A 27,106-nucleotide genomic window follows, 5' to 3' on the forward strand; every position below is an offset into this window, starting at 1 on the left:
CGTCGTCTTCAGCCTCCACCTCCGCTCCGCCTCCCCGACGTTACTCGGGGCTTCCTGTGGTCCCTGGGGAAGCTCTTCCCTCACAGCTGACGATCTTCGCTCCGAAGCAGGGGAAGCCTCGCGCTGCTGGCAAACCAGTTGCTTAACCTCGATGACAGACACGGTGAGTGTTACTTCCCTCACACGCTGCTCCCTCACTGGAATTCGCTAGCCATAACGCTGATTCCTGTTCCGCAGTAGTACCGGAAGAGAAGCTTGAGGCACATTTACTTGGTAACCACTAAACAGCGCTACTCGCTCACAGTTTGACAGGTCTGGTGCCAGCAGGCAGTACTGAAGTCTTCTCGTGCCAGTTGAGGGTTCTTGCGGAGACTAATTTCAGGCTTCCAGATCAGGGCTTGGTCATACAACGAGGGGTCACGTCTAAACCAGGAGCATTGCTGGCCCGCAGGTCGGACTCAACCTTTAAGTTTGCCCTAACTCCCTCACTATGTGCCTCACTCCTGACTGGGTCCAGCTCTCTCTTGCTCTAAAATGGCCGCCTGGACACTAGCCTTTTATAGGCTGACCCCAGTCCACTGGAACCTGCTAGAGGGTTCCAGAACTTTCTCCATGGTATTCAATGAGACTTCCCCAATGGAGTGTCCGTTATGGCAGTTGCTGGACACCATTTTAGGTTTCTCTAAATTTTCAGGAGGTTGACTAGGCCTCAGAGGAAAGGTAATGCGTCATACCCAAGGAACACCTAACCCCCTGACAACACTAGAAAAAAAGATCCTGGTGGTCATATATAAAAAAAAAATAGAAACACTAGGAGGCCATGGGTGACAAAAATAAATAATAAATGGATGGGCACTCTCAGGAGCGGACAGGGCTAACACTCCTCAATTAGATTTATCATGGCCATACTGTCGCGTATGTAGCATTCAGTATCTGGCACAATGTCTTTAATGAAATGATCGATGTATTGGCCCAATGGTTCCAAAATGGAACCGCAACCTGAAACTATGGGGCGGCCCGGTGGTGTTTGGGTTTTTATGAATTTTAGGCAGGGTATATATCACAGGTATTCTGGGTGATTTAGTGTTCAAGAACAGGTGTTCTTTTTTACTCAGGAATCCTGCTTCTAGCCCTTCATTCCTGACCTGGACAATCAATTTTTATATTTCTTTAGTAGGATTGCTCGGAAATCTGCAATAGTGATCAGTGTTGCTTAGTTGTCTTAAGATTTCGTTTTTGTAGTTATCTTGAATGACAATCTCACCTCCCTTATCAGCAGGTTTGATAACTAGAGAACTGTTCGATTTTAGTGTAGATAGAGCTTTTTTCTCATCATCATGGGCTACTGCTCCGTGTACAATGAGACAGCGTAGCGTGAACGATTGAGGTTATCTAGGAGATAATCAAGTGATAAGCGTCATGTGACCGGCCTGGAGAATGAGTGAGACACAGCGGCCATCTTAAGCTGGTGCGGAAAGAGTGAAAATGATTGGGAACCATATGTGAAGGAAGTTTAAAACCATGGAGAGTAAATGAGGTTAAAAACATTGGAGAAAAATAATAATACACACTAATAGAATTAAAACTAACCAATACACAAGTAATCGGACATTTCTAAGGCAGAGGAATTACATTAAGAGACCCGCATAGATTATAATAAAGAGGTATTGTATTTAATGCTTGTTAAGCGTGGCTGTCACCCAGAAGGGTATCCTGGCGCTGAGACAGGTGAGTTTTAAGATCTCTCTTAAACGTGGACAGATCATGGCTACTTCTCAAAGCCAGAGGTAAAGTATTCCATAATGTGGCGGCCGTAAAACTAAAAGCACGGCCGCCCATCCTCACTCTGTTTATCCTGGGGATCCTCACCAGGAACGCAGAGGAGGATCTTAAAGGTCTGGCTGCTTGATACCAGGAAAAAAGGTTTTGAAGTGGTATCGGTCCTAGTCCGTGCAGAGCCCTAAACACAAGACAAAGAGCTTTAAAAGCGATCCTCTGCTGGACCGGTAGCCAATGAAGGTCAGCTAGAGCTGTAGATGAAGAAGCGGACCGTGGTCGAGACAAAGCCAGTTTTGCGGCCATATTCTGAATCCTTTGCAACTTTAGGATCAAGGTCTTGGGAGCTCCCAGAAGTAGTGCGTTACAGTAGTCTAACCTACTGAGGATGGAACTACGCACTACCTCGGCTCTGGCTCCTTTGGGAAGGATTGGCAGAATTTTACGTAGGGCGCGAAGCAGGCCCATACATGTCGCTGTCGTCCTATTTACAGAAGCATCGAGCTGCAAATTGGGTTCAAACAGAACTCCTAAATTGCGAGCCGATTCTGCAGCTTCAACCGAACCCGGGATGGAAGTCGGCCAGAAATCGTCCGGTAATACGCGTGGAAGACGGTCTGAAGAACAGTGGAGCACCTCCGTTTTTGATCCATTAAATTGGAGTGAGTTGGCTCGCAACCAGGCTGCTGTGGCCGACATACAACGGTGAAAAGTGTCCCTCGATATTATCTCTGATCCTTCAAATGAAAAGATCAACTGAGTGTCATCGGCATAATTGATGACTGATATGCCGAATGACTTTATCAGTTCAACCAAAGGTCGGAGATATAGGTTAAAAAGGATCCGGCTAATCGCCGACCCTTGGGGGACTCCTTGATTCACCAGTCGTGTGGATGATCGAAAGGGTGGAAGTGCCACAGTTTGTTGTCTGTTATCAAGATAGGATGTGAGCCAGTTTAGAGCCAGACCGCTCACTCCCACTTTTCGAAGAATGCCAAGTAGAACTTCATGGTCTACCGTGTCGAACGCGGCCGACATGTCAAGCAGCACCAGAAATGCTGACTTGCCCCTGTCAACACGCGTCCGTAGATCGTCCAACACGGTGACCAATGCGGTCTCAGTACCATGAGCAGGTCTGAAGCCAAATTGGGCCGCATCCAGACAGAGATTTATTTCTAGGAAGTTAGACAATGCTCTGGAGACCCACCTCTCGAGAATTTTAATCGCGAATGGCAAAAGCGATATAGGGCGATAGTTGGCCACACAGAGAGGGTCCAGAGAAGCCTTTTTTAGCAGAGGAGTTACAATTGCCAACTTCCAGCTGTCTGGGACTGATGCTGTGGTCAGTGATTGGCAGCAGATGGAATGAAGAGGTGGAAACAACTCACCTTGAAATGCCTTCCAGATCTTATGGGGCATAGGATCAAGTGGTGACCCTGAAGATACGCCATTGGCCAAGACGCGAAATTCCTCTAACGAGGGAGTAGGAAAACATGACAGCCGAGGGGAAACTTCCTTGATGTTATCCAGATGCACGGAAGGATCGAAAGGGGGAGACATAGACGGCGCAGCTGTAAGGCCCGTCAGAATGGTTCTAATTTTCTCCTCAAATACGAGGGCCAGCGAATCACATAATACCTGTGAAGCCGGAGTAGTTGGCACTGTACAGGACGGGTTGGATAAGTTATTAACCAACCTAAACAGGGTCTGAGATTTATTAGAAGCCTTCGCCAAAGTATCTTCAATAGGTCCAATCATCTAGGCGGTTTAAACCATTGCAGATACTATTAGTTTTTAGTATCCATTTCAGTTCTTCCTTTTTTAGCCGCTGATAGATATCCGCCCCTTTCAGGGGAAGTTTAATCGCAGTGATGATTGTCCATTTAAAAGCTATTTCATTGTGCCCGGATGCGATGAAATGATCCACCAATAGTGCGTTGGGGGTCCTGCAATGTATTCTACTCCGGTGTTGGCATATCCAGATATGGGCTTTCTGTGTGGTCTAACCAACGTATATTTTCTTACAATGGCAAAAAAAAAAAAAAAACGCATAAATGACATTCACGCTATGCTGTCTCATTGTACACGGAGCAGTGATCCATGCTACTAATCGCCGGGACTGCGCCACATGAACTCAACCCAAGAATCCCTCGGTAAGTCCCCTTGCGCATACTGCTAACTCTGCCTTACTCGGCACACGCATTTATATCTGCCCTAATAGACACTCCACTTCACAGGTCCTCAATTGTGAAGTCAGCCGCTATCTACCCTTGCCGCACTACGACTCGTATGCCTCTGTAAGCATTGTGGCCGGTTATTGTATACACTATTACAGCGCTTAATCACGGGCCGTTCCTGAATTAATGTTTGTTCTCTGCAGATTCCCATCGCGGAACTCATACCCCACAGTCCCGGCTTAACTGAGTAATTATTCCCTTGAGCGTTCTCCCTGCCTACTTAGCTAATACTTAAATCACATTGTATGGTTCTCATCCACACTAATTTTTAATTGCAGGACACCTTGTCAGTTCCTGAGTCACTTTACCAAGCGAACTGAGCCCAGCAACCTCGCCTTGCCGTATGTTTCACATCTACTTGCTCTAACCGGGTGAAGAATTTCAGCCAGCGCATAGTATCACGTGCGGTAACATGCACGGCCTGTTACAACCCCTCCAACCTATAAACCCTCACCCCCTATTTTTGCCTTCTTTATTGCCTCATTAATTGCCACAGCAAATCACTTGCTACTTATTTCCTTTCTATCCATTACTCTTCCCTTTACCCCTAGATTCTCAGCATTGGGCATTTCTACATGGCCTTTTCCGCACGGTTAATTATCCTAGCGTACCTTCAGCTTTTGTCACTACACAAGTAATAATGTTTTTGTCATGTACGGTCTGCTGTTTCCCATAGTAATTTTATATATTGTTCTCCCTCTAAACCCTTTTTCCATGATTTATACAATATGTGTTAACAACTGCTTAATGTACTTAGACATGAATATTGTAATGTCTAGAGTTACTTGTACAACAGGCATGTAAATTTATAATGTCCTGAAGATGATCCCCCTAGGGATCGAAACGCCGTCGATAATTTGTATACCATATGCATTTAATACACTATGGATTCTATTGTGCGATGGCGTTTACATGCTTTCCATGTCTGCTATATTCTATGTTATGCAGACTTGTTACCCTTGCCTGAATCCTTCCCTAATTTCTGTTGTCGGTCTATTTTTGTTAGTAGGACGCAGGCTGTGTCCCACTTGAATTTTGTGTGAAACTCTTTCTATGTACTTATTGAATATTAAATTCTATCCGGCTGGACAAAGAATCTAGAATCTATTTAGCCTATATTTATTACCTTGAATATCTCTTTAAATGTCTAGGGACCCCTGTCTTTCGAAAAAATATACCCACCCAAGGTCCCTGACCAATTGCCTATTGGTTTCCCTTGTCCTTTGAAATAGCAGTTGTATTATATGTATGGATGCTACGTTACATCATTGATCTTGTGAATCACAGTGGCCAGTCCAAATTCAAGATAACAAGGCCACAAAACATTATTACAGTATCATAACTCATTCTGAGTGCATTCCCAAGCAAGAGCCATAAACATTGGGCACACAGGTGAAACAATAGACCTCTACCATTTGAGGGCCAGGATGGATAGATTGGAGGGGGAGGTTTTGACATTTGGCCTCTGGGAAGCCAGATCATGGCCCCCACTAAAGATTAAGATCTCCATTGCACAGTCTCCTGGCAGAAAGGACTGAAATTTAGGGGAGACGTGTGGTTCAAAGGTTTCCCCATGAACCACTCCCTACTTTCAAAGGCGAACTACAGTATAAGTACTGGTGCCATACTTCGGCAGGGATACACTAGTGGGGATGTGGGACCAAAAATCCTGAACTGTGTTGTGCACACTGCCAGAGAAATCTATTGTGTGCAAGAAGGATTACTGTCATTGAAAGGGACCATGCACCCTTTCTAAGCTACTACCTGCTGCAGTGTGGCACCCTGGAAATCTGCACTCCAAGGGCTTGCTGGCTTGCCCCTCTTGGGGAGGTCCTAGTGACATCAAGCACCTCCCGCGAAGGACACACACTGTCTACGTGTGACACCTAGAGAGCGGTGTCCTATTAAGTGTCCACATCTTCTGCTGGATCCCAACTGGTAGCGCAGTGTGAGCATTGAACTAAGTATTGTGCCTGGTGACCGAATTTACTTGTGTGGAGCTCCAAAAGCATTGCCCGCATCTAAGGAGTGTGGTCCTTGCATCACTGGGGCCTGAACACTCATAAGCGGCCTCAACACACAATAGTGTCATGATGGTGGTGAGTTGATTCACCAGTTTGGGGATCTAGCATGGCCCTCTTCATCAATCGTACTGCATCTCTCGTGTGCGACACGCTCATTGTGTGTGGTGTCCGATTCACAGGTTGAGACCCTCACAGGTAGGATGTACCCAAAGCAGTGCCTCATTCTACCTCGTGCAGCACTGCTAAACTTGTGTCTTTGTGTGTGCAACTGGAATTGTCTGGTGTAGCCCATATCAATGCGCAACTGGCGTTGTGCCTCATTTCCAGGGAGGTATGGAATTTGCAACTCTTCATTGTGTGTGACTGGAACTGTCTGGTGCGACTTTGATCAACACACAACAGACTTTGTGCCTCATTTCCCTGGAGAAGCGGATTAGTGTCTGTTGTGTCCGGATTGCCTGGGTGCTACTTCCTTCGACGTGTGTCTGTTAGGTTGCCTCCTTTTTCTAAGAAGCTCCCCTGCTATCCCCCCATTCATCGATTGTTCCTTTTGTGCCCTCAGTGCGGCTTATCATCTGCCCTCTCCTCACCCTGTCTCGACAACTTAGTGTTGTCTGGTAGTATTGCCTTGATCAGGCCTAGGTGGTGAGAGTAATTGACTGGGCAAAGGAACGCTTCTGAGAGCGATCGGAAGATGGTCAAGAGACTGTTTGACCCCCTTGTGCTTTGCCGAACTGGGCTGGTGCTGGAAGGCCAATTGTGGAAACCTTTGACTGAACAACTATTGCCCTCAGCCCACTTCTGCTACGCATACCGTGGTTGGCCTTCCCGAGTGGTGGCCTAGCCCCCATTTGCCCGACTGCCGCCTAATTAACCGTGCTACCTACCCTCGCTTTCTTTATTGTGACCCTGACTAAGTGTGACTTCGGCCTCAATTGACGTAGTATCTGGGAAAGGTTTTTTTTTATCTCCAGTTCGTTGTCTTAGGGTAGTCGGGGTTAGCTGGAAGGTGGAGGAGGTCTTAGGCCACGAGGTCGGCATTTGTATTATCAACTGACCTTCCGGATATCAGATACACTGATCAGTGCTGTGTCTGTGCGAGTGCAGTCCATACGGACCTGCCTGATATTCGTTGCACCGCTGATCAGTGCTAAGTGAATGTGTGGGAGTGACTGTATGCGGACAGCCTGTTATGAATTGCAAGGCGGCGTTGCTTTACATGTTGATTCCTTGCCAAAATGAATACTGACTAAGTTTGACTTCGGCCTCAATTGACGTAGTATCTGGGAAAGGTTTTTTTTCATCTCCAGTTTGTGGACTTAGGGTAGTTTGGGTTAGCTGGAAGGTGGAGAAGGTTTTGGGCCACGAGGTCGGCATTTGTATTATTAACTGACCTTCCGGATATCAGTTGCACTGCATTACAGTCCTGGGTGTGTGCGAGTGCAGTCAATACGGACCTGCCTGATATTCATTGCACCGCTGATCAGTGCTAAGTGAATGTGTGGGAGTGACTGTATGCGGATTGCCTGTAATGAATTACACGGCAAGGCGGCTTTGCTTTACATGTTGATTCCTTGCCAAAATGAATACTAGGTTAATATTGTTTTTTACCCATGCGTTCTTGGCCATGTGCTTTTTAAAAGTGTTGTAATTATCTGTGTGTACACATTTCGGTTCTCGTTGTGATCTGGAGTGCACCCTATAACTGTGTGGTATTGAATTGTAATAATTGCCAGGGTGGGCCTAGTTCTGACAATATTTTGCCCCGCAGAAGGGTGCTGGGCGGTAAAGCAGGATCCTTCCTAAGTGTTCATACTACTGATGTCATTTTAATACGGTTGGGCCTAGTACAGCAAGTAATATTCCCACACGTGAGGTAGCCCGGAGATTCATGATGTTCAGGTTGTGTTAATTAATGTGTGTGTCGAATACAAACTTTATTTACATATACCATGTGTGAAGTCTCTTTTGTGATGTTCAGTGTATTTGTGTGAGTGCGCTGTGCCAATGCTTTACGCATTGCCTCTCTAATAAGCCTGACTTCTCTGTGCAAAGCTACCCAAGTGTGAGTGCAGGTTATGCTGTGAGTGCAATCACCCACCCCTGACTGGAGTGGTAGGTTCTGTCTGGCTAGGGCACCGCCTCAGCCAACTATAAAGTGCCAGTTCAAACAGACAGTCATGGGAACTGCTCTGAAACAAGTGTCTAAGTAGATCCCCCCCAGCCCCACTTCAGCAACACCACGCCTTTGAAGAGCGTTCCTACCTCCCAAAACATCAAATTTAAAGCAAATTCAAGTGGGATCCATCCTGTGGGCAACACAGTGAGGCAGGCAGTCTTCCTATCCAATAAGAGGCAGAGGTGGCCTGGCGTGGGTGGATAAATAGCTGGGCAAAGCCAATTTCAATTTCAATCATTGTTGCTGAGGTGACAGGTCAGATCATTCTTGGCCTGGGGCTTGAAGTTGCTGATTTATGGCAGAATATTATGGTCAGTTTGGGGTCTGTGAAGGAGTTGGTCTTGTCATTAAGAAGGTTTTAGAGCTTAACTGGGTAGAGGAGGGCATATGGTGGGCCCGTCTTCATCAGCAGGCTCTTGGCAGGCAGAAACTACCTGCAGGTGGTATCGACAGCCAGAGTGAAGTTATGGTAGATGGATAGCTTGTTACCTTTATAGTGAAGCTCCCCCTTTTCGCATGGAAGGTGCAGGATTGTATCTCCATCCTGTAATGATGATGTTGAGCAACGATAGGGTTGGCCGTGGCCCCGGAGATTGGTGCTCTATAGAGAACAGGGTGGCCCGTTGGCCTCCCAACAAATCTCGGAAAAGGGTCTCCATGTAGTCTACAGCTCTGGGCATTGCTGTGGATTCAGGAAGGCTAAAGATTATAATGTTGTTGCTGCTGGAGCCCGCCTCCAGGTGTTTCTTCTAGGCTTTGATGACTGTGAGGATTTTCTCTATTTGAAGTAAGCATTCATTGTTCGCTTTCGCCCCATTCTCAGAATCGGAAACTTGCTGCTCCAGATGGGACAGTCAGTCTTTATGTTTAAGACAATTGCTTGTGCAAACCAACTGATTAGTAACTGTAGTGTTAGTAGATGCGCGGTGCAGCATGCAGGCAGCCCTACCTCCAGCCAGTCTGAATCACAGCTTTGCCTATGGGAGCCGCTCCAATTCAAGAAGCCTCTCTCTCCATGGCTGCAGACAGGCACAACCACTCAGCTGTGCAAGTGTGTTTCAGCCGCTCGCAAAGGCAGCCAGCTGCACATCTCTTTGGCCCCTCTGGATTGGCTGCAGTAGTCAGGAGGCCTAAATTCTGCGCGACCCTCAGGATCAGTGCCGCTGGCCTCCTGGGCCCCATCCAGCCTGCGTCTCCACCTACCGCTTCTCTGTGAATACTGGCTCCTCCGCCCCCAAAGCAGCTCACTGGGTGCACGGTCTTTCAAATAAAGCGATACCAAAGGGAATGATGGACTGGGCGTTTGAGCAAATCAAACACTCACCCCCAGTCAACTGATCTGGGTTTAATCCATCATCATTCTTTAGCTCACTCCACCCCCACAGTTCAGACATGGCCATATGCAAATCAGTCTGACCCTCTGCCTCATGGGAACAGTTCAGCCCGAACTGTCAAGCCAAGTCTTTTCTGCACTGGAAACAAGCATCCTGAGACCGGTTTGGGGTTCATAACCATCATCAGCCAGGCTATCTTGAATCCAGTGGCAAAGTGAGCAAGGGACCCACGTCTGGGCATACCCTGCCAACTTATGGCGAACAAAACGATACCAAAGGGGATGATGGACGGAGCATTTGAGCAAATCAAACACTCACCCCCAGTCAACTGATCTGGGTTTAATCCATCATCATTCTTTAGCTCACTCCACCACCCCAGTTCAGACATGGCCATATGCAAATTAGTCTGACCCTATGCCTCATGACCAAACTGTCAAGCCATGTCTTCCCTGGACCGGAAACAAGCATCCTGGGACCGGTTTCGGGTTCATAACCCTCATCAGCCGGTTTTTCAAATAGGCATGCCCTGCCACGTGGGTGTCAGATGACAGCCCAATCGCATAGAAATGAATGGATAATGCACCGGGCCAGCAGAGTCTCTCACAATAGTTGCCATCTTGTAGCCTGGCTCTTTAGCACCACTATCCTCTTCTCCCCCTTCTAAATGCTTTACTAGCAACATCGTGCCATTAAGGATGAAACGTTCATTTTTACCCGAGATTGCTGCTGAGTTTCACATTAATCGGGTTATTTGTTTGTCTTAATTTTTCCTCCTTCATCCTTTATGGGAGGAGGAGCATTTGCATAGTCTAGACATGAGTGATGTATATCCACTAGATTCGTAGGACACATTGTTTGCAGGCAGATGGTAACTCAATCATTGTTTATTGTGGCAGCAATTAATGTTAATGTTTAGGCACCAATTCGCCTTTATTTTCATGTTGTACTGTGCCCGAAGCAATCCTTTCAGACACTAGATTGTCACTGTGTTGAAGTGTTGCATGTTGAAATTGGTTGGGGATTCTTTAGCATAAGATATACAACGTAAAGTATGGAACAGTTGAAATAAATGTGGTATTTTTTGTAGGGTTGGTGACTGAACAGTTTCTTAACACAACAGCAACTCAGCTTACTTATCACGGGCTCTGTGAACTGACTTCATCCGTTGCAGAAGGAGAGCTATGTGTATTCTTCAGGAACAATCATTTTAGCACCATGACCAAATTTAAGGTAAGATACAGACCCACGCTAACAGTTTTAACTTAATCTTTTTTCCATATTTTCCCTGTCTTTCAGTAAACTCTTCCTACAATTCGAATGTGATATTAATAACTTGAAGTAATTGAAAACAACTTTAAGCTTTTATAATAATCGGCATATCACCGACCCACAGGTGAATGGACAGCCAAGAGGCTGATTTGGGTGCTCGACCAGCCTTGAGTAGCTCCGTGTAGGGCAATATCTAATCAAATACGACCAGGTAGTTGACAAAACGGCACACTGGCGACATCCCTGAGTATGCCTGAGTATAGTCTCCGATTGCATAGAAATCCAAGCCCCACCAATCCAGTATGGAGGTAAAAACAGTATTCTAAATGTAGAGCCTGCATGGACACACTGGAAGAAAGGGACACACATGGGGTAATGGCTTTGCTGACGGTACTAAAAGACCGAACCCGAGTTTGATAGTGGGGAGAGTTCTGGTCCTCTTGGAGATCTGGCTAAGAATAAACCTGTACTCATATCTTAAGTTTACTTTTTCAGCATTAGGAAGCCTTAACAACACAGGAAGAAGCTTTTCCTCTGCAGGTTTAAAATGCTCGGTGGAAAATCGTGTTTTTCTTTTCAACAGTATGGAACTGTGTGTCCTTAGAAACTTCTGGTAGGCAGCGGCAGGGGTCTTCTCAATGGTCATAGGTATTTATATTGTTGTTACCCACTGGCAGGTAATTGTTAACATATTTAATGACTTAGACTTCACTAGGCGCAACCAGGCATTTGTGGGTTTGGCTTTTTAATAGCCAAAAGGGCTTTGCTCAACAATAGAAAGCAGTTAAATCATCTAGCCTTATTAAATGGAAAGCAGGGCTTGACCACTTTAGAACCTCGGAAAAACAAATCTGGGGCCTGCAGTTGTGTTCAAAATCACAGTAAGATACGGGGACTGTGTACGGAGCATTGAGGCACCCTTGTGTAAAAATCCTCCTGTCGTATGAACAGAATGTTATGCTTATTTACAACTATTTCTACTGTTTCACTGTATATTACACTTCACTTGGTACGCATATCAGAGTGTGGAAACGCCAGGTTGTGATGTAATGTCTTGAATTTATTTTGTTTCAGTGCATATTGAAAGCCTAATAAAATTGTTTATTAGAAAAACCCTCCAAACTAAAAATAGTTCTATCTTTCACATATTATCATTAGCTTGAAACTGGCCTACGTTTTGAAAACTATGATGGGTTACCTGTGTGCGTTTGTGCACATGTATTTGTGTGCATGTATGTACTTGGTATTCTTGTAGTGTGGAATCAAGTTCAAAAGACAGCGGACCACTGCACAGGGTCAGAGGCAATCATACGGTCAACAAGTGATGAGAGATCTAGGTTCTAGGAGCAGAAATGTACTGTCACTGCATTGTGATGTAGTGTTCTTTACAGAGTAACGTCTTTAACTCCTGCCTAAATGTGGGCAGCGTTTTTGTTTACCTATCTTAGTCTAGTGTGTGATGAGGTCCTGACTACTGGTGAGTTGATAGCCAGCAGAGATAGTTAGTAAGCTTGTGAGCAAGATAGGTAGGGGTGCTGGTCGTGGTGACTTCTAAATGATGCAACAGGTTTAGAAGATGGTGCTGGCTGGCAGGGAAAGTTGATGGAGATCCGTCAGAATAGGTTTCATATGATCATATTTCTTCCGGCCCTCAGTAAGACTTGCTGCAGCGTGTAGGATGCCTTAAAAGGGCCCATGGTGAAGTCTTGGAGGGCATGGAGTAGGGTTTTTACTAGTATCCGGTTGTAATGGTATCAGGGTTTTAATAGCACTTCTAATTGAAGTTGTTTTCTGGATGAAATGCTTTCGCTTTCTTTAGAAGAGGCAGCCACCTTAGTTCTTTGACAATGTATTCCTTGAAGGTGAGGTTGGTGACTAGAGTGAATTCAAGTGACTGGCATTTGGTGTTGGAATTTGGTGAAAGCTGTTGGGGGCACACACACATGGGCATCGTCAATGGGACTTAGCTGGTTTCTGGCACCTTGAGAGAGAGAGAATTTCACAACTGTAGGTCCTCGAACTACCTGAATAAATTCGAACTGCTTTGTGTGATGTGTGGTAGTGCTCTGCCATTCAGACAAACTTTTTTGTTCATTAAAGTGCTGGTACACTAGAACCCTGTTGGAAAGCTGTAGTTTGACATTTCAAGCAGCAGCTGTCCAAGAGATTCCAAAAAGCTCGTCATCACTGTGATTGGTGATGGGCAGAGCTAGTCACCAATTTGATGTAAGCCACATGGTAAATGACTGTGGGCCAGATGTACCATTGTATGTTTGACCGAATCAGAATTTGGAATTCCTAAGAAATTGCAATTTGTAATTTGGTAATTGAAATGTATTATGACATACATGTTCCTAATAGCGATTTCTTAAGATTTGCTTTTTAAGAATACTGATTCACTAAAAAATATTTGTACCCATTTGCAAATTGCGAGCAGTGCCCAGGCACATACTGATATCACAATGAGGAAATACATTGTTTCACTTTTCATTCTGAAGCACGGGAGCTTGCAGTCTCTTCCTGTTTGACTCCCATCTATATATTTATGTCAAAATGACAGCTCAAAAGGGCAGGCAATGGACTATGAAAAAAGGACTGGCACACCCCCGGTTGGTTCAGGCCCCCCAACCGCCCGAAGGACTAACGGGGCGCCGGCGTGGTTTTCAGAACCCCTTGCGGTTCACGGTCTTCGGCTCAAGCACCCTTGCTGTGCCAGGCAGAGGTACCCTTACTGTATCCGTCTGCCGCAGAGGTACCCTTACTGTACACGTCTGCCTCCAGATCACCCTGTGACTCCGCCACAGCCCTGGGGAGGCTACAGGGTGATCTGGAGGCAGACGGGTACAGTAAGGGTACCTCTGCGGCAGACGGATACAGTAAGGGTAGCTCTGCCTGGCACAGCAAGGGTGCTCGAGCCGAAGACCGTGAACCGCAAGGGGTTCTGAAAACCACGCCGGCGCCCCGTTAGTCCTTCGGGCGGTTGGGGGGCCTGAACCCAACCGGTGGTGTGCCAGTCCGCTCCGCCCTGAAAGGGGCGGGAGTACAAAAGACGGATCTACAAGGTGCTGCACTGTGCGGGACGACCCACCGTGCTTACTGGCTCGACAGGCGGGTGGGGCAGCGAGGGGCTGCCTGCCCTGGATCACCCGTAAGATGACCCACTAATGTCGTACTATGTTGTATGATAAATAAACCTGCAGCAGTTCTTTACCCATAAACCAAGTGTCTGTGGTGTCATTCATGGGTAAATGGTTTTTTGTTGCAGGAGGGGGGGAGCGGGTGACGGTGTGGGCACTATGGACTATGAAAAAAACGGAAAGCAAAAGTTCGTCGATGATGAGATTACTATACTGGTGGAGGAGTGTGTAGCAAACAATGACCAGCTGTTTGCTAAAGCATCCCCCCCTGTCCCTGAAGCCACCAAAAAAGAGGATATGGAGCTGAGCCGCATGTAAGAAAGGATGAATGCTGTTGGGGTAACACGCAGTATCCTGAAATTCAGAAGTGGTGGTATGACCTTTGCTCATGCACGAGGGAAAAGCTGGACAGTAGGCACAAGGAAGCTGCTGACACTGGAGAATGGTCTTATACCCAGCCACCAACAAAAGCAATGGATGAGGCTATTGAAAGCACCCTCACTACTGAATTGGCAATTCTGTATAAACGGATTACTTTTCATTTGAGCTCAATTTACACGTCAGTCCGCTAACACTACTTCTGGTGCAGAAATTGCATTGTGGGATTTGCAGTTCATTTACCTTTTTGATATTTTAGGAGTCAGAAAGAACTCACAATTTGCTATTGTTTTATACTCAAATTACTAAATAAATAAACTTAAATGTTTAGTACCATGATCTTTAAAAGACAAAAGAGAAAATAGTACATCATAGATTTAAGGGGCTAACACTTCAACATAGGCTTTTGTGATTAAAAAAAAAAAACATATTAATGTAATTTGTATTCCATTTTATACACCGCAATAGAAGACAACATTAAAGAGGAAGATGATGGTCACAATATGAATGATGTAGGGACTCCAAAGTCTAGCAACCGTTAACTTATTCAAGCAGTGAAGGTCACACCAATATTGTCTCTAACAGCTATGCCTGCATGATGAAACACACCTACTAGAAATGAGTGGGCAACCAAATGAGGTAGAACAAACTTTTATATACGGAGATTCAGGAGTCAAAGATTCTTAACACTACAACCATAGCTTCCAACCAGACCTGCTGATACATCTATATCAGAATTTGTGCAAATAGGAAATTTTATTAGACATTCAAACCAAACAATTTGAAGCCATTAGCATGCTTGTAAGAACCATGGATGAAGGTGTGATTATTAGTATTTACAAATTAAATGAAACAGTGAAGCTATTATGTGATTTTATTGTTGAGGAGACACAGTAACAAAATAAGACATGCAAACATATTTAAAATGGAACATTTTGGAAAAACTATAGAAAATGCATAAGCTGCAGTATGTCTACCCAGTTGTCACACCATGTAATTGGAGGAAGAAGTGTCCCACTGTGGCAAAGAAGTGGAAAAAAGTTCAGGACATATTACATCAGGTCTTGAATTTTTACAAACTAAGCAAACAGTCTGGCTAACCCTGCTCTACAAAGAGAGGAAGCTTCTAGCCACAGCGGTACATATATGTTTAATGTCCTAAGATACTGGCGTACATGCTGTGTGAAAGTGCCCTCTTTCTTTCATGGTATGCCCCCACGTTTTGCTGAATTGCTTATGTTCTGTGACTGAGTATGCCCTGGGGTCCTGCTAATCAGGTACCCAGGGTCCCACGTTCCTTCCCTAAACCTGCATTGAAGCTTAAACTCAATTGGCATCTCTGGCCACATGTCAGCCCTGGTAAATGGTACCACGGGTACCCAGGGCACTCTGACCAGAGAAGGCCTCTAAGGGCTGCAGCCCTTATTGTGCCACCCTTAGAGGCCATGTACCCTGACACTCACACACTGCCTTTGCAGGCTGCTTCTCTTGGTGCAGAACAAAGTGAAGAGTCGACATGGCCCACATCCCTGTGGGCCATGCCCACAAACCAATGCCCTGGCATACATCAGTCACCTCTCTAGCTGGGTGCCCTATGCCTGTGGTGAGGGTACAGGTGCATGAGCTCTGTACCCCTACAGCACCCAGGTCCATTCCGGGGCACTGTAAGTGCAGTGCTGCCATTAAGAGTATCTGGTGCTGGGACTTTGTCATTACGAACTCCACAGCACCATAATGGCTACACTGAAGACTGGGAGGTTTGGCATCAAATTTCTCTGCACATCAAACCCACACTGATGCCAGTGTGGGATTTAATGTAAAATGCACCACTTATGGCATCTTAGAGATGACCCATGAAACTCGACCAACACCCAGTGACCTGACTGAGTGGCTGCTTAGGCTTCCACCACCAGACATGTTTCTGGACCCATGCTCTCGGGGGCCTGAAACAATGCACATCCTGGGACGAGGTGCCAAGCCTCCTCCACAGGATGGGCAGGTTTCACGAAGGAGAAGCTTCAAAGGCATGCCGCCTTTGCAAGCCTCTCCAGACCATTTGCTGCTTTCAGCAACTGGTCCCCACTGGTTCTATCCCCCACTTTGGGCGGGAGAACTGGCCGGAAAAATAAGTGAGGAAGAGATGTTGTGCCCACCCGCTTCCCCCACCCCTAAGGTGGGGGAGGCTAGATGAAGCACAACCTCTAGTCCCCACCATCTTGAGGATGGGGGAACCCAGCCAACCAGGGACAGGCTCCTGCCCCCCTCCCACTGGAGAGTGCAGAATAGGGGTTGTACCCATCCCAGGGAAGGGACCCAATGGGCCTGCCCTTTACCTCCTGTAACGCCCCTACGTTTAGTATTTAGGGGGCATCCTGAACCTTCCTTCCTCAGATCCAGAAACGACAAGAAAAGAAGATAAGAAGGACGAAGAGCCGTGAAGAGCTAACAAGAGGACAACACCCACTGGCTTGGTCCCAGCCCTACAGGCCTGTCTCCCCTCGAACCTGCTACTGCGAAATCCTGGTGTATCCTGCAGCCAGCAACCTCAAGAACTGGAGGACCTGCCTGCCTTCACTTCAAAGACTAAATCTCCTGTGAACACCGGACTTGTTCAAACTGTAGCTTCTGGTGCCAGCCAGAGACTGTCTGTGGAAAACCTGTCACGCAGTCTGGAGGCCTCACGCCCTTCACTAGCGAAGGACCCAGTACTGGCGGAAGCAGATTTCTGCAGATGGATGTCTAACACACTCGATGCCGTTCTTCCTTTAAGATCGGCAGGAAGGAGGGAGAAAAGATCGTGCTCCGCTCCGTGGTACACGCCAGAGCTGAGGGCTATGCGGAGGGCCTGTAAAGAATTAGAACGTGCCTGGAGGAAGAACTGGGAAGTAGCTTGTAAGGTTGAATACCGAGTGGCGATAAGGAATTACAAGCTCACTATTCGGTGCGCCAAAACCCAATTCTTGGAGGAGAGAATCAGTAATGCCTTCAACTCCTCCAGAGAAACATTTCTAGTGGTCAAGGAGCTCCTGAGGGTTCCTACGCCACCTGCCTCCACGGATAACCTGGAAGTAAAATGCAATGATCTAGCAGAGTACTTCCATACTAAAACTGAAAACATTTTGATTTCCCTGCCCCAAATTGACATAGGAGCCGAGCCCTTCGTGGATGAGGGAAGACCTCTGAGGACCCTGGAGTCTTTTGGACCAGTCACTTAGGACGAAGCTCTTAAAGTCTTAACGTCCGTTAAGAGTGGTTCTCCCCGGGACGTGGTCCCCATGAGGATTCTCAAACTGGTTGCCCCTTCCATTGTGGAGCCTATCACGGAGGTGATCAATGCCTTGCTAGGTGCAGGCGTGGTCCCACCCAATTGGAAGGGTGCAATAGTAAAAGCCCTCCTAAAAAACCCAGCCTAGACCCCCTTGACATGGCGAACTACAGGCCCATCTCGCTACTTCCGGGACTCAGTAAGATCACGGAAAAGTTGGTTAATTCCCAGCTATCCAACTTCCTCGAGTCCAACGGTGTGCTGAGAAGTTCCCAAACAGGCTTCCGCCCGGGTCAAGGCACTGACACTGCCTTGCTGGCTGTCGCAGAAGAGGCACGTTGCATTTTGGATTCAGGAGGATCAGTGGCAGTGATCCTCCTGGACCTTAGTGCAGCGTTCGACACTGTCAACCATCGAGTGTTACTTCAGCGACTGTCAGAGGCTGGAGTGAGGGGGACAGCGCTGAAATGGCTCAGGTCATTTCTTAGTGAACGGACCTTCCAGGTCTGGGAAGGGGGCGCACGATCGGCATCCACCCACCTCCATTGTGGAGTGCCCAGGGCTCCTCCCTGAGCCCCACATTATTCAATGTGTACATGGCCCCCTTGGAGGATGTGGTGGCTCCATTTGACATCAAAATCGTGAGCTATGCCGATGACACCCAGCTGGTCGTTGCCCTCTCCCAGGCCACGGATAATCCCCAGGTGCTACATTCCTGCCTATCCAAAGTCCACACTTGGATGGGGGAATCAGCACTAAAGCTTAACGGCTCAAAAACCGAGATAATGCTGATGGGGATGAAAAGTCCCTCACTCCCCCGGTCTGCCTGGCCCAGCTGCCTGGGATCCCCCCCCAAACCCAAGGCTGAGATCAAGAGCCTGGGTATTTGGTTAGAGCAAGATCTTTCCTTCACGACCCAGGCCACCAAATTGGCCGGTGTTTGTTTCGGCCTTCTCCGATCGGTGCGCAAAGTGCTGCCTCTGCTTCCATTTCCATCTCGGAAGCTCTTGATCCAGGGCCTGATTATATCTAGATTAGATTTCAGCAATGCAATCTATCTGGGTGCCCCTGAGATCACCCTGAACAAACTGCAGCAAGTGCAGAATGCGGCGGCACAAATGCTCCATAACATCCCTATGTCATGTTCGGCCAAACCCGCATTGAGGGCGCTGCATTGGCTTCCAGTGCGAGAAAGGGTGACATTTAAGTCTCTCTGCCTTGCACATAAAATCTTGCAAGGCAAAGGCCCCCCTGCCCTTCAAAAACTGGTGGTCCCATATAAGGCAAGTAGATCACTACGCTCAGACCAACAACACTTGCTCACGATCCCCAGGGTCAAAAAGGCTCGCTCAGGAGGGAGGAGATTCTCCGTAAGGGTTGCAACCCCTTGGAACTCACTCCCCCTAGGTTTACGCTCGGAGCCATGCCTTTTGCGTTTTCGTAAACAACTGAAAACCTGTCTCTTTTGTTAAACTGTTGTGCTTCTCTCTCTCTCAATCTGCTACTCTGTTTGGTGAAGCACTGGGATGCTCAAGGGTAACCACGCGCTATACAAAACTGTCTTAATAATAATAATAAATACCAGCCCACTTGCACCCGCCGAACCTGGCCCGAGCTCGTGTGGAAAACACCACGAGGAGGCGATCCTGACTCGAGATCCGGCGACCCCTGACCTGCCTCAAGCCTCCAGACGACACCTGCAGCCTCAATCCAAAGGACCCCCCTACCGCGACCAGAGTGGGTAAGAAAATCAGACGTCCAAGGCACCCCTGCACCCGACGCCCCACTGCCTTGTGTGCCCAAATCAACGGTGCCTAACCAACCCACTACATCCCAACTTACCCCTTGAAGTGGTGGTCGCACCCAGAAGATCCTCGTCCACGAGCCTGCAGTGTTCTTTGTCCTGGAGGTTCTCCATTGGAAACAGGGCACCCGACCTCAAAACAGCACCCTGCACCCGGCTGCCCTAGTGCCGCTGAGGGTGCACCTTTGGTGCTACTTTGGTCCCCAACTTGCCCTGAGCTTAACCCTAGGAGCTTTGCTCCCACAACCCAGTGGCCTGCTTGCCAGCAGCCACCAACCAGAGGCCCCCTAACCCCCATTGGATAACATTGGGCCTCAACACTCTGCACTCGACCGCCCTAGTGCCGCTGAGGGTGCGAAAACAGTGCATCACTGACCCTGGGTGACCCCTGAGTCTAACCCCAGAACCTTAACTCCCACAGTCGATTACTTACCTGAGACCGTTAACCTGTTTCTCCTTCCATAGGATAACATTGACCCTTTTTCTCCAAAAAGTTTTTGTGTGGAGTTTTGAAATCTAAAAATATTCCTTAAAAATCGCACAAAAAACCAAATCGTGTTTACTCACCTGTTTGTAGGAAATATCCCAGTGCTGAATCTAGGTATCCAGCAATGAGTTAGAAAAGTAATGTGAAAATTAACTTATCTGCAGTTTACTGTAAAAGCCTATTCATTTCAATGTACTGCTCCAAAAAGAAAAAACATTCTTTAAGTATCGCACGAATAACCAAAATGTAATTTCCTACCTGTTTCCAGGAAATGTCCCAGTGCTGAATCTAGGTATCCAGCACTGAGCTAGAAAAGTAACGTAAAAAGTAACTTACCTTTAATTTACTGAAAAAGCCTATTCATGTTAATGTACTGTATTTCCTAAGTGTTGCATACTACTGCTCCCCTGTAAATCAAACCAGGTACAATTTCTATTGCATTTTCAAACTGTTCTATATTCAGTAACTTATTACTGAAAAGTATTTAATGCCACCTGTGCCAGGCTTGCTTGGGTCTAAAAATAAACAGTATATTTTTATACAAAAACAATTGGCCTAGAGTTCAGTTCTTGAGTGTGTGAATTCATTTGCTGATTGAGTGTGTACATCAAATGCTTAGCACTGTCCTCTGATACTGCCTTACTGCCCGACCAAGCTACCACAATTAGAGTGTAAGGTTCTATCTAACTTTAATATCTGCCTACCTCTTGGGACACTTGGACTTTATGCACACTATGCCTCGCTTTGGTGTAATATATATAGAGCACAACCAAAGGGGATGATGGACGGAGTGTTGAACAATGCAAGCACTCACCCCAGACGTGGATCCCGTGCTCACTACGCCACTGGAGTCAAGCTATTCTGACTGATGACGGCTGATAGCCAGAAACCGGTCCTAGGATGCTTGATTCCGGTCCAGGGATGACATGGCTTGGCAGTTCGGGCTGGGCTGTTCCCATGAGGCACAGGGTCGAGACTGATTTGCATATGGCCATGTCTGAACTGGGTGGTGTGTTGATCAGAATAACGATGGATCAAACCCAGATCTGTGAGTGGGGGTGAATGTTTTGCCAATGTGCAACATTCCATCCATCATCTTGTGTGTTTTGCTGTAATACATATAGACCCAGTTTATTCAAAGCTAGAAGGCTGCTGATTTAAAAGTGGATATATTGGCAAATGACCTAGAGAGGCTGACTCTTAGCAAATAAGTAAGCGGCATTGCACATATAGTTTTTGAAATATAAAAGACACATTTTTTGTAACAATAATGTGCATTTCAACATTTTATGGAATGCAAAATGCACAGTCCCTTGTGACTTCATATTTCCTAAAATAAACAGAAATAAAAATTAGTTTTCAGCATTTTAAGTGTGGCTACCTCATTATACATTAAATGGCTGCAACCACTTTGATATATTCCAAACGTAACTTTTAGTGGTCACTAACCTATTTGTGGCAGATTAATGAAACACCAACACTTCGTACGTCTAGATTTACAAGCCTTGCATTGTAAATCACTGAGTTCATGCAATATGCATGGCCTGGCCGGATAGAGCATCGGAATCCTTCACTGGAGATGGTTGAACTTTTTTTTTTTTCAAGTTCAAGTAAAGGTTTATTGAAAAAATTAAAGTGGTTACAAAAAATAATATTTCGTACAAACATTCATTTACAGATGCATAGTAAACAGAAAAGGATACTTAAGAATGCTATTGATATACAAAAATCTTCAAGATAATAAAAGTATAGCTAGGAAATAATATGAATACATTCAGAGGTTCATAGATATTACAAATAATAATACGTCAAAAAATATAAAGGGAGTAACAGATTAACATAATAATGTAAAAACAAACAATAGGAAGTTAGGGAGGCTTGGTAACTTCTTGCGTTGAAGGAGCTGGTGAAGAAGTGTTCTTTGCTGTTGTATTTAGAAAGTGTGCAAGAAGAGACCAGAGGTGTAATCTTTTCATAGCTAAAGAGATAGGGTGGACAAGGGCTGTGTCTAAACGATGATTATGACATACAGCATACCACCATGCTAAATAGGATAATTTAGAAGTCTCTTTCCAATTTTTTGAAATCTGTTGAAACGCTACAGCCAGTAACAGATCAATGAGTCTTAGTTGGGATTGAATCCCCCCCCCCATTCAGGTGCTAAACTACAGAGGAAAATATTGGTAAGGGAAAGGGGTGTTGTGGTGTGAAAGATAATGTTGATTTGGTGCCAAACTTGTTCCCAAAATTTAAAAACATGTGTGCATGTAAATAACGTGTTTGAAGTCAGCGTCATCTTGGGAGCATGTCCAACATGTGTTAGGATTTGTGTTATGTATCTTGTTTAGGTAGACTGGGGTGAAAAATAACCGATTGAAAATGAAGAAAAGTGTTTGTGTTGTGCTAGCCACGCTAGAGGATTTCCTGAGCTTCATCCAAATTCTATTCCATAGAGTAATGGGCCAATTCGTTACCAGATCAGATTCCCATGAGAGTTCTACTTTGATTTTGTGTCTATTATCGGGAGGTGCCATTAGATGAGAATAAATATTGGAGGCCTTGGGGTTTATGAGCAAGAAATTGTGCCATGGAAATATGGGGTGGGATTGTGAGGGGTGTGAAGTGGTAAGTTTTGCATACGCCTCAATTATCACGTTCTGAAAAGCCATACATTTAGGTTTAAAGGAAGGAGGTAAATGATAGAGAGTTTGTATTTATGTGAATTGAATGGGTGAGCCTTGGTCAAAAAAATGGTGAACCCAAAGTAGACCTTTATTCCTCCATACTTTCCAGTATATAGGTTTCCCTTTAAAAAGTATCAATTTGTTATGCCGAATTGTGGATTTGAGAAAAGTTTCTGAGTTGTGTGTAGCTAAGTGAGGTGCAGTAGATAATAGTTTACATGATTGCTTAATTATGGGAGTAGAGAGCTTTTGTGGCTTCCGGGTAAAGGAAAGGTATTCCTGGAATGAGAAAGGGGTTAAAAATGAGAGTTCGAGATCCACCCAAAGAGGTCTAGTATCAGATTGAGTAATTATCCAATTTGATAATTGTCTTAGTTGGAACGCTTTATGGTAATTAGAGAAATGGGGAAAATTAACCCCTCCTTTGGATTTTGGTCTAGTTAATTTCTGTAGCGCCATTCATGATTATTTAGCATTCCATAGAAAGGAAGTTAGAATGGAATTAATTTTTTTAAAGGAGTTGGATGGAATGGATGTTGGTATGTTAGAAAGGATATACAGGACTATAGGTGTCAGCATCATTTTAATAGTGTCTAAGCGACCCCACCAGGATAGATGGAGGGGATGCCATCTTGCAGCTAGTGATTTAAGTTTGGCAGAGCATTTATCAATGTTTAGAGAAATGGATGTTTTTACTAGAGGGAGAGAACCAGATGCCAAGATATATTATATGTTTAGAGTTCCAAGTGAAATTAGAAATCTTGAAATCCTCTTTGAAGGTGTATTCAGTTAATGGTAAAATCTCACATTTCCCTTTGTTTAGTTTATAGCCTGACACCAAACCATAATCTTCTACTTCTCCTAGAAAGGCTGTGAGGGAGGATTGTGGTTGGGAGAGAAAAGCTAGAATATCATCAGTGTATGCTGCTAATTTAATTTGTTGTGGGTCCGAGACAAAGCCTGTGATGGAATGATTTTGGCGAATTTTTGACAAGAAGGGTTCCAAAGCTAAATTAAAAAGAAAAGGTGATATGGGGCAACCCTGATGAACACCTCGCTTGAGACTGAAGTAAGGAGAGATAAGACCATTAGTTGAGATTGCAGCTTTGGGGTCCGAGTAAAGTAGGGCAATTAAGGATGTGATTTTTGGTCCAAAATCGAACCATTTGAGAGCGTGAAAGATAAATGGCCAATAAACCCGATCAAAGGCTTTTTCCGCGTCTAACGCAATTGCTGCCAGAAAATCCGAGTAGTGTGATGATTTGGATATAATTTCGAAAAATAGACGTATGTTGTCTGTGATATTGCGACCTTTGACAAAACCTGATTGTTCCTTAACAAGTAACAATGGAAGATGATGTTCTAGTCTTAGCGCTAAAGCTTTGGAAAAGATTTTATAATTACGTTTACTAAGGAGATGGGCTATAATTTTTGCAAAAGCGTAAGTCCTTATCAGCTTTTGGAATTAGACAGATCAAGGCTTCAGAAAAAGAACCAATGGATTTACGTGAAGTGATAAAGGAAGAAATAAGAGTATGTAAGTGTGGGAGTAATAAATGGGCAAAGTGTAGATAAAATTCCACTGTAAAGCCATCCGGGCCAGGGGCTTTGTCTTTTATAAGGGGTTTTAAAGCATTGAATAACTCTGTTTGTGTAAGATCAGATTCCAGAATTGTTAAATCCATCTGAGGATTGATGTGTTTTTGAATTGTGGAAAAATAATGGGAAAGGTCTGTATCTGAAGGTGTGTTTTCTGGTGTGTAAAGAGACTTATAGAAGTGTACAAATTCTTGGAGAATTTCAGAGTCTTTAAGTTTTGGTATTTGATTATCATCTATAATGGAGTCAAAGTGTCGTTTTTGTTGTTTAATTTTCAAATAATTAGCTAGAAGTTTGCTTGATTTATTCTGGCCCCCATAGTACTTAGCTGAAGATTTAAGTAAATATAAGGAGGCCTGTTTAGTAGTTGATTCATTAAAGCTGATCTTTGCATTAATGAAATCTTTGAGAGATTCCTTTGATTTGGAGGTATGAAAAGAATGTTCAAGTTTTTTAACCTAATCAAGAAGTGTGTTATGCAGAGAGCTTTGCGTTTGTTTGATACAAATCTAATAATAAAGTCTCTAGCAGTAGCTTTGAAGGCATCCTATACTGTGTGAAAGGAAGCATCTTCCATTAGGTTAATGGTTGAACTTAATGTAAGCAAAGGTGCATAATGCATCCTGAGCGCATTTCTCTCTCTCGCTCTGTGCCTTTGTGAGTGTGCTGACAACTTCTGTAATTTCTGCCCTGGCCTAACGGTGTTGATTCGATTATCGGCATCCTTGGCATGATGATACTTAAACCTAGTATAATACTGGTTCAAATTTTAATAGTCCTATATGAAAAATAATGTATTTCCCTGTCACCAGAAGGTAATGCATAGGCGTGCAAGGCAGAATCTCTCCATGTGTGACTCTAGTATATGTGAGTCATGGAAGAAATGGCAACATGGTATTTGAACTCATGAAACTGAGATTACATTTTGAGAAATGTATTTGATTTTATTCCAGAATGAGAGCATGTATTTCATAGGGGGAAAGGGTGTATTACGTATACTAGCATTACTGAGTATTATTCTTATAGTCAAGATGTTTGCTCCCGGGTTATTCTCGCTCCTGTTGCGCGGGAGAGAATTCCCTCAAGCGTTGGCGTATAGTCACTGCTGCTGCCTCCCCTTTTATGTTACTCAACATAATTGTCGATACTTGGGCAAAGTTGCCCACCAGTTTCATTCCCTGATCTAAGGCAGGCTCTAGCCTGTACTTATTCGGAATTTGTTTCAGTACTTTTGGTATGACTGGTACCATGTTTTCTGGTGTATGCAGCAGCGAAGACTACCCTAAGTGGTGCAGTCTTTTATCGGGGGAACCATCCCCATAGGTAAGCAAAATGTCGGAATTCTGTTTTTTTCCTGGGGGCCCATATGGGTAAAACATGCTTCAAGCTGTGCTGTTTTTTGTGCTATCCAGAACGGGATTTGTTCCCGATTTGCAGGAACCTTTCCCATTATTGTATTAAGTGTTTGCGGACTGATACTTGTGGTCGTTATGTGTGGCTGTGTACCTTGAGCAGTCACCGCAGGTTGTACTGTCAATGTCCTCATTACATATTGTGTTAAGTTTCTGTACATGTTTACTAAATCTTTGTCAAGTTTGCACATCTCAGCTGGAGTTAGGACAGCAATGTCTGGGTGCGGTGTATATGAAGCTAATACTGGCCATGTTGCGCCTTCTCTCCTGAGCGGACCAAGTCTTACGGGTTCTGTGTTGTGGGGTAGGACGCCTTTAAACTAATTAATGTGCTCTTGGTAAGTTAACAGGACTTCTAAGTTCACATATGGTAAATATTCTTCAGGTGGTGCATCTTCAATGTACTCATGGAATAATTTTGTGTGTGGACCTGCAGATGGGAATTTAACCCATGAATAGAATACCTCTGTCCTGAATTCTCCTCCTGTTGCCGGGAGGCCATGTTGTAATAATTTCATGGGAACTGCCTGTCTGCAATTTTCTGAAATATTTAATCCAACTAACTGATTTCCAATGTCACCTTGATGTTCGGTCATTGTTACATTAGTAGTAGTTAACCAATGTTTTATAGAAATATGGTTTGCACAATGTGGGAACGTCTAATCGTTCAAGATTGATTTAACCTACAGCCAATACACAGGGTGTACCTACTCACCTGAGATGGATTTATTTCCCTTCCCACTACAGACATCCCCAGTAAGAATGTGAGTTGGGGTCTCTGAGAGAGCATAACTGATTTACTCAGATCTGACCATTAAATAATTGCCTAACCAATGCTGGTGGCGCAATGTGGTGTAGTTCCAACCTATCCGTAGGCCTGCGCATTATTTGGACAACATAAACTAAGGGCTTGATGTCAAGACTGATTCCAGACACCCCCGCAGGATATGTCGGCCTATATACCAGCTAGCTCACAGTGCCACCATAAGCTTCCCTAACCTAACAGGTAGCGAATGGTTTCTGGTAACCACTGAACATGGCAACCAGCGATCGTGGGAACAGTACAGTACCTTTTGCTCAATCACTCGTGCTTACTGGTTCTCAGAGGAATATACAGAGAATACACAATGGGACATTTTCAATAACATTTATTGAACCAATGTTATTCTTGCATAAAATAAGTGTGCGGCCATGATTAGGAGGGAGAAGCAGATACACGGGATTACAAGCACCAAAAGCGTAGGTAGAGTTCTACCATGGTGCTAAAACAGTGTATAAATTCAGGCATATAGACAAAGTAATCTAGGCTACTCCTACGATGCAAACTCTACTGTAAGTGTACCTTGAGTGTATGTAAGTGTAGAGCCAAGAATCCTCCCAAGGGATGATCCAACCCCATTACCTGATGGGAAAGAGTGAAGGACCCTGTAATTGGCCAGGAGCTGGACACCCCCTCACGAGATGTCAGGCCGCTGTGTAGTGATCTCTCAGCATGCATGGGACCTCAGTGTCAGCGGAAGT

General features: G+C 45.1%; 1 protein-coding gene across 1 annotated transcript in view; it reads left to right on the forward strand.

Annotated features, from left to right (window-relative positions):
* The window catches only part of MINDY2 (MINDY lysine 48 deubiquitinase 2), a 715,083-nt gene that overhangs the window by 433,207 nt on the left and 254,770 nt on the right, over window positions 1-27,106 (forward strand). The window contains exon 6 of the mRNA XM_078685168.1: window positions 10,638-10,780. Within this exon, the coding sequence (XP_078541294.1) occupies window positions 10,638-10,780 (143 nt within the window). The remainder of the gene's footprint in view (window positions 1-10,637; window positions 10,781-27,106) is intronic.

Source organism: Lissotriton helveticus, chromosome 3_2 (assembly GCF_964261635.1).
Source record: "Lissotriton helveticus chromosome 3_2, aLisHel1.1, whole genome shotgun sequence".
NCBI lineage: Eukaryota > Metazoa > Chordata > Amphibia > Caudata > Salamandridae > Lissotriton > Lissotriton helveticus.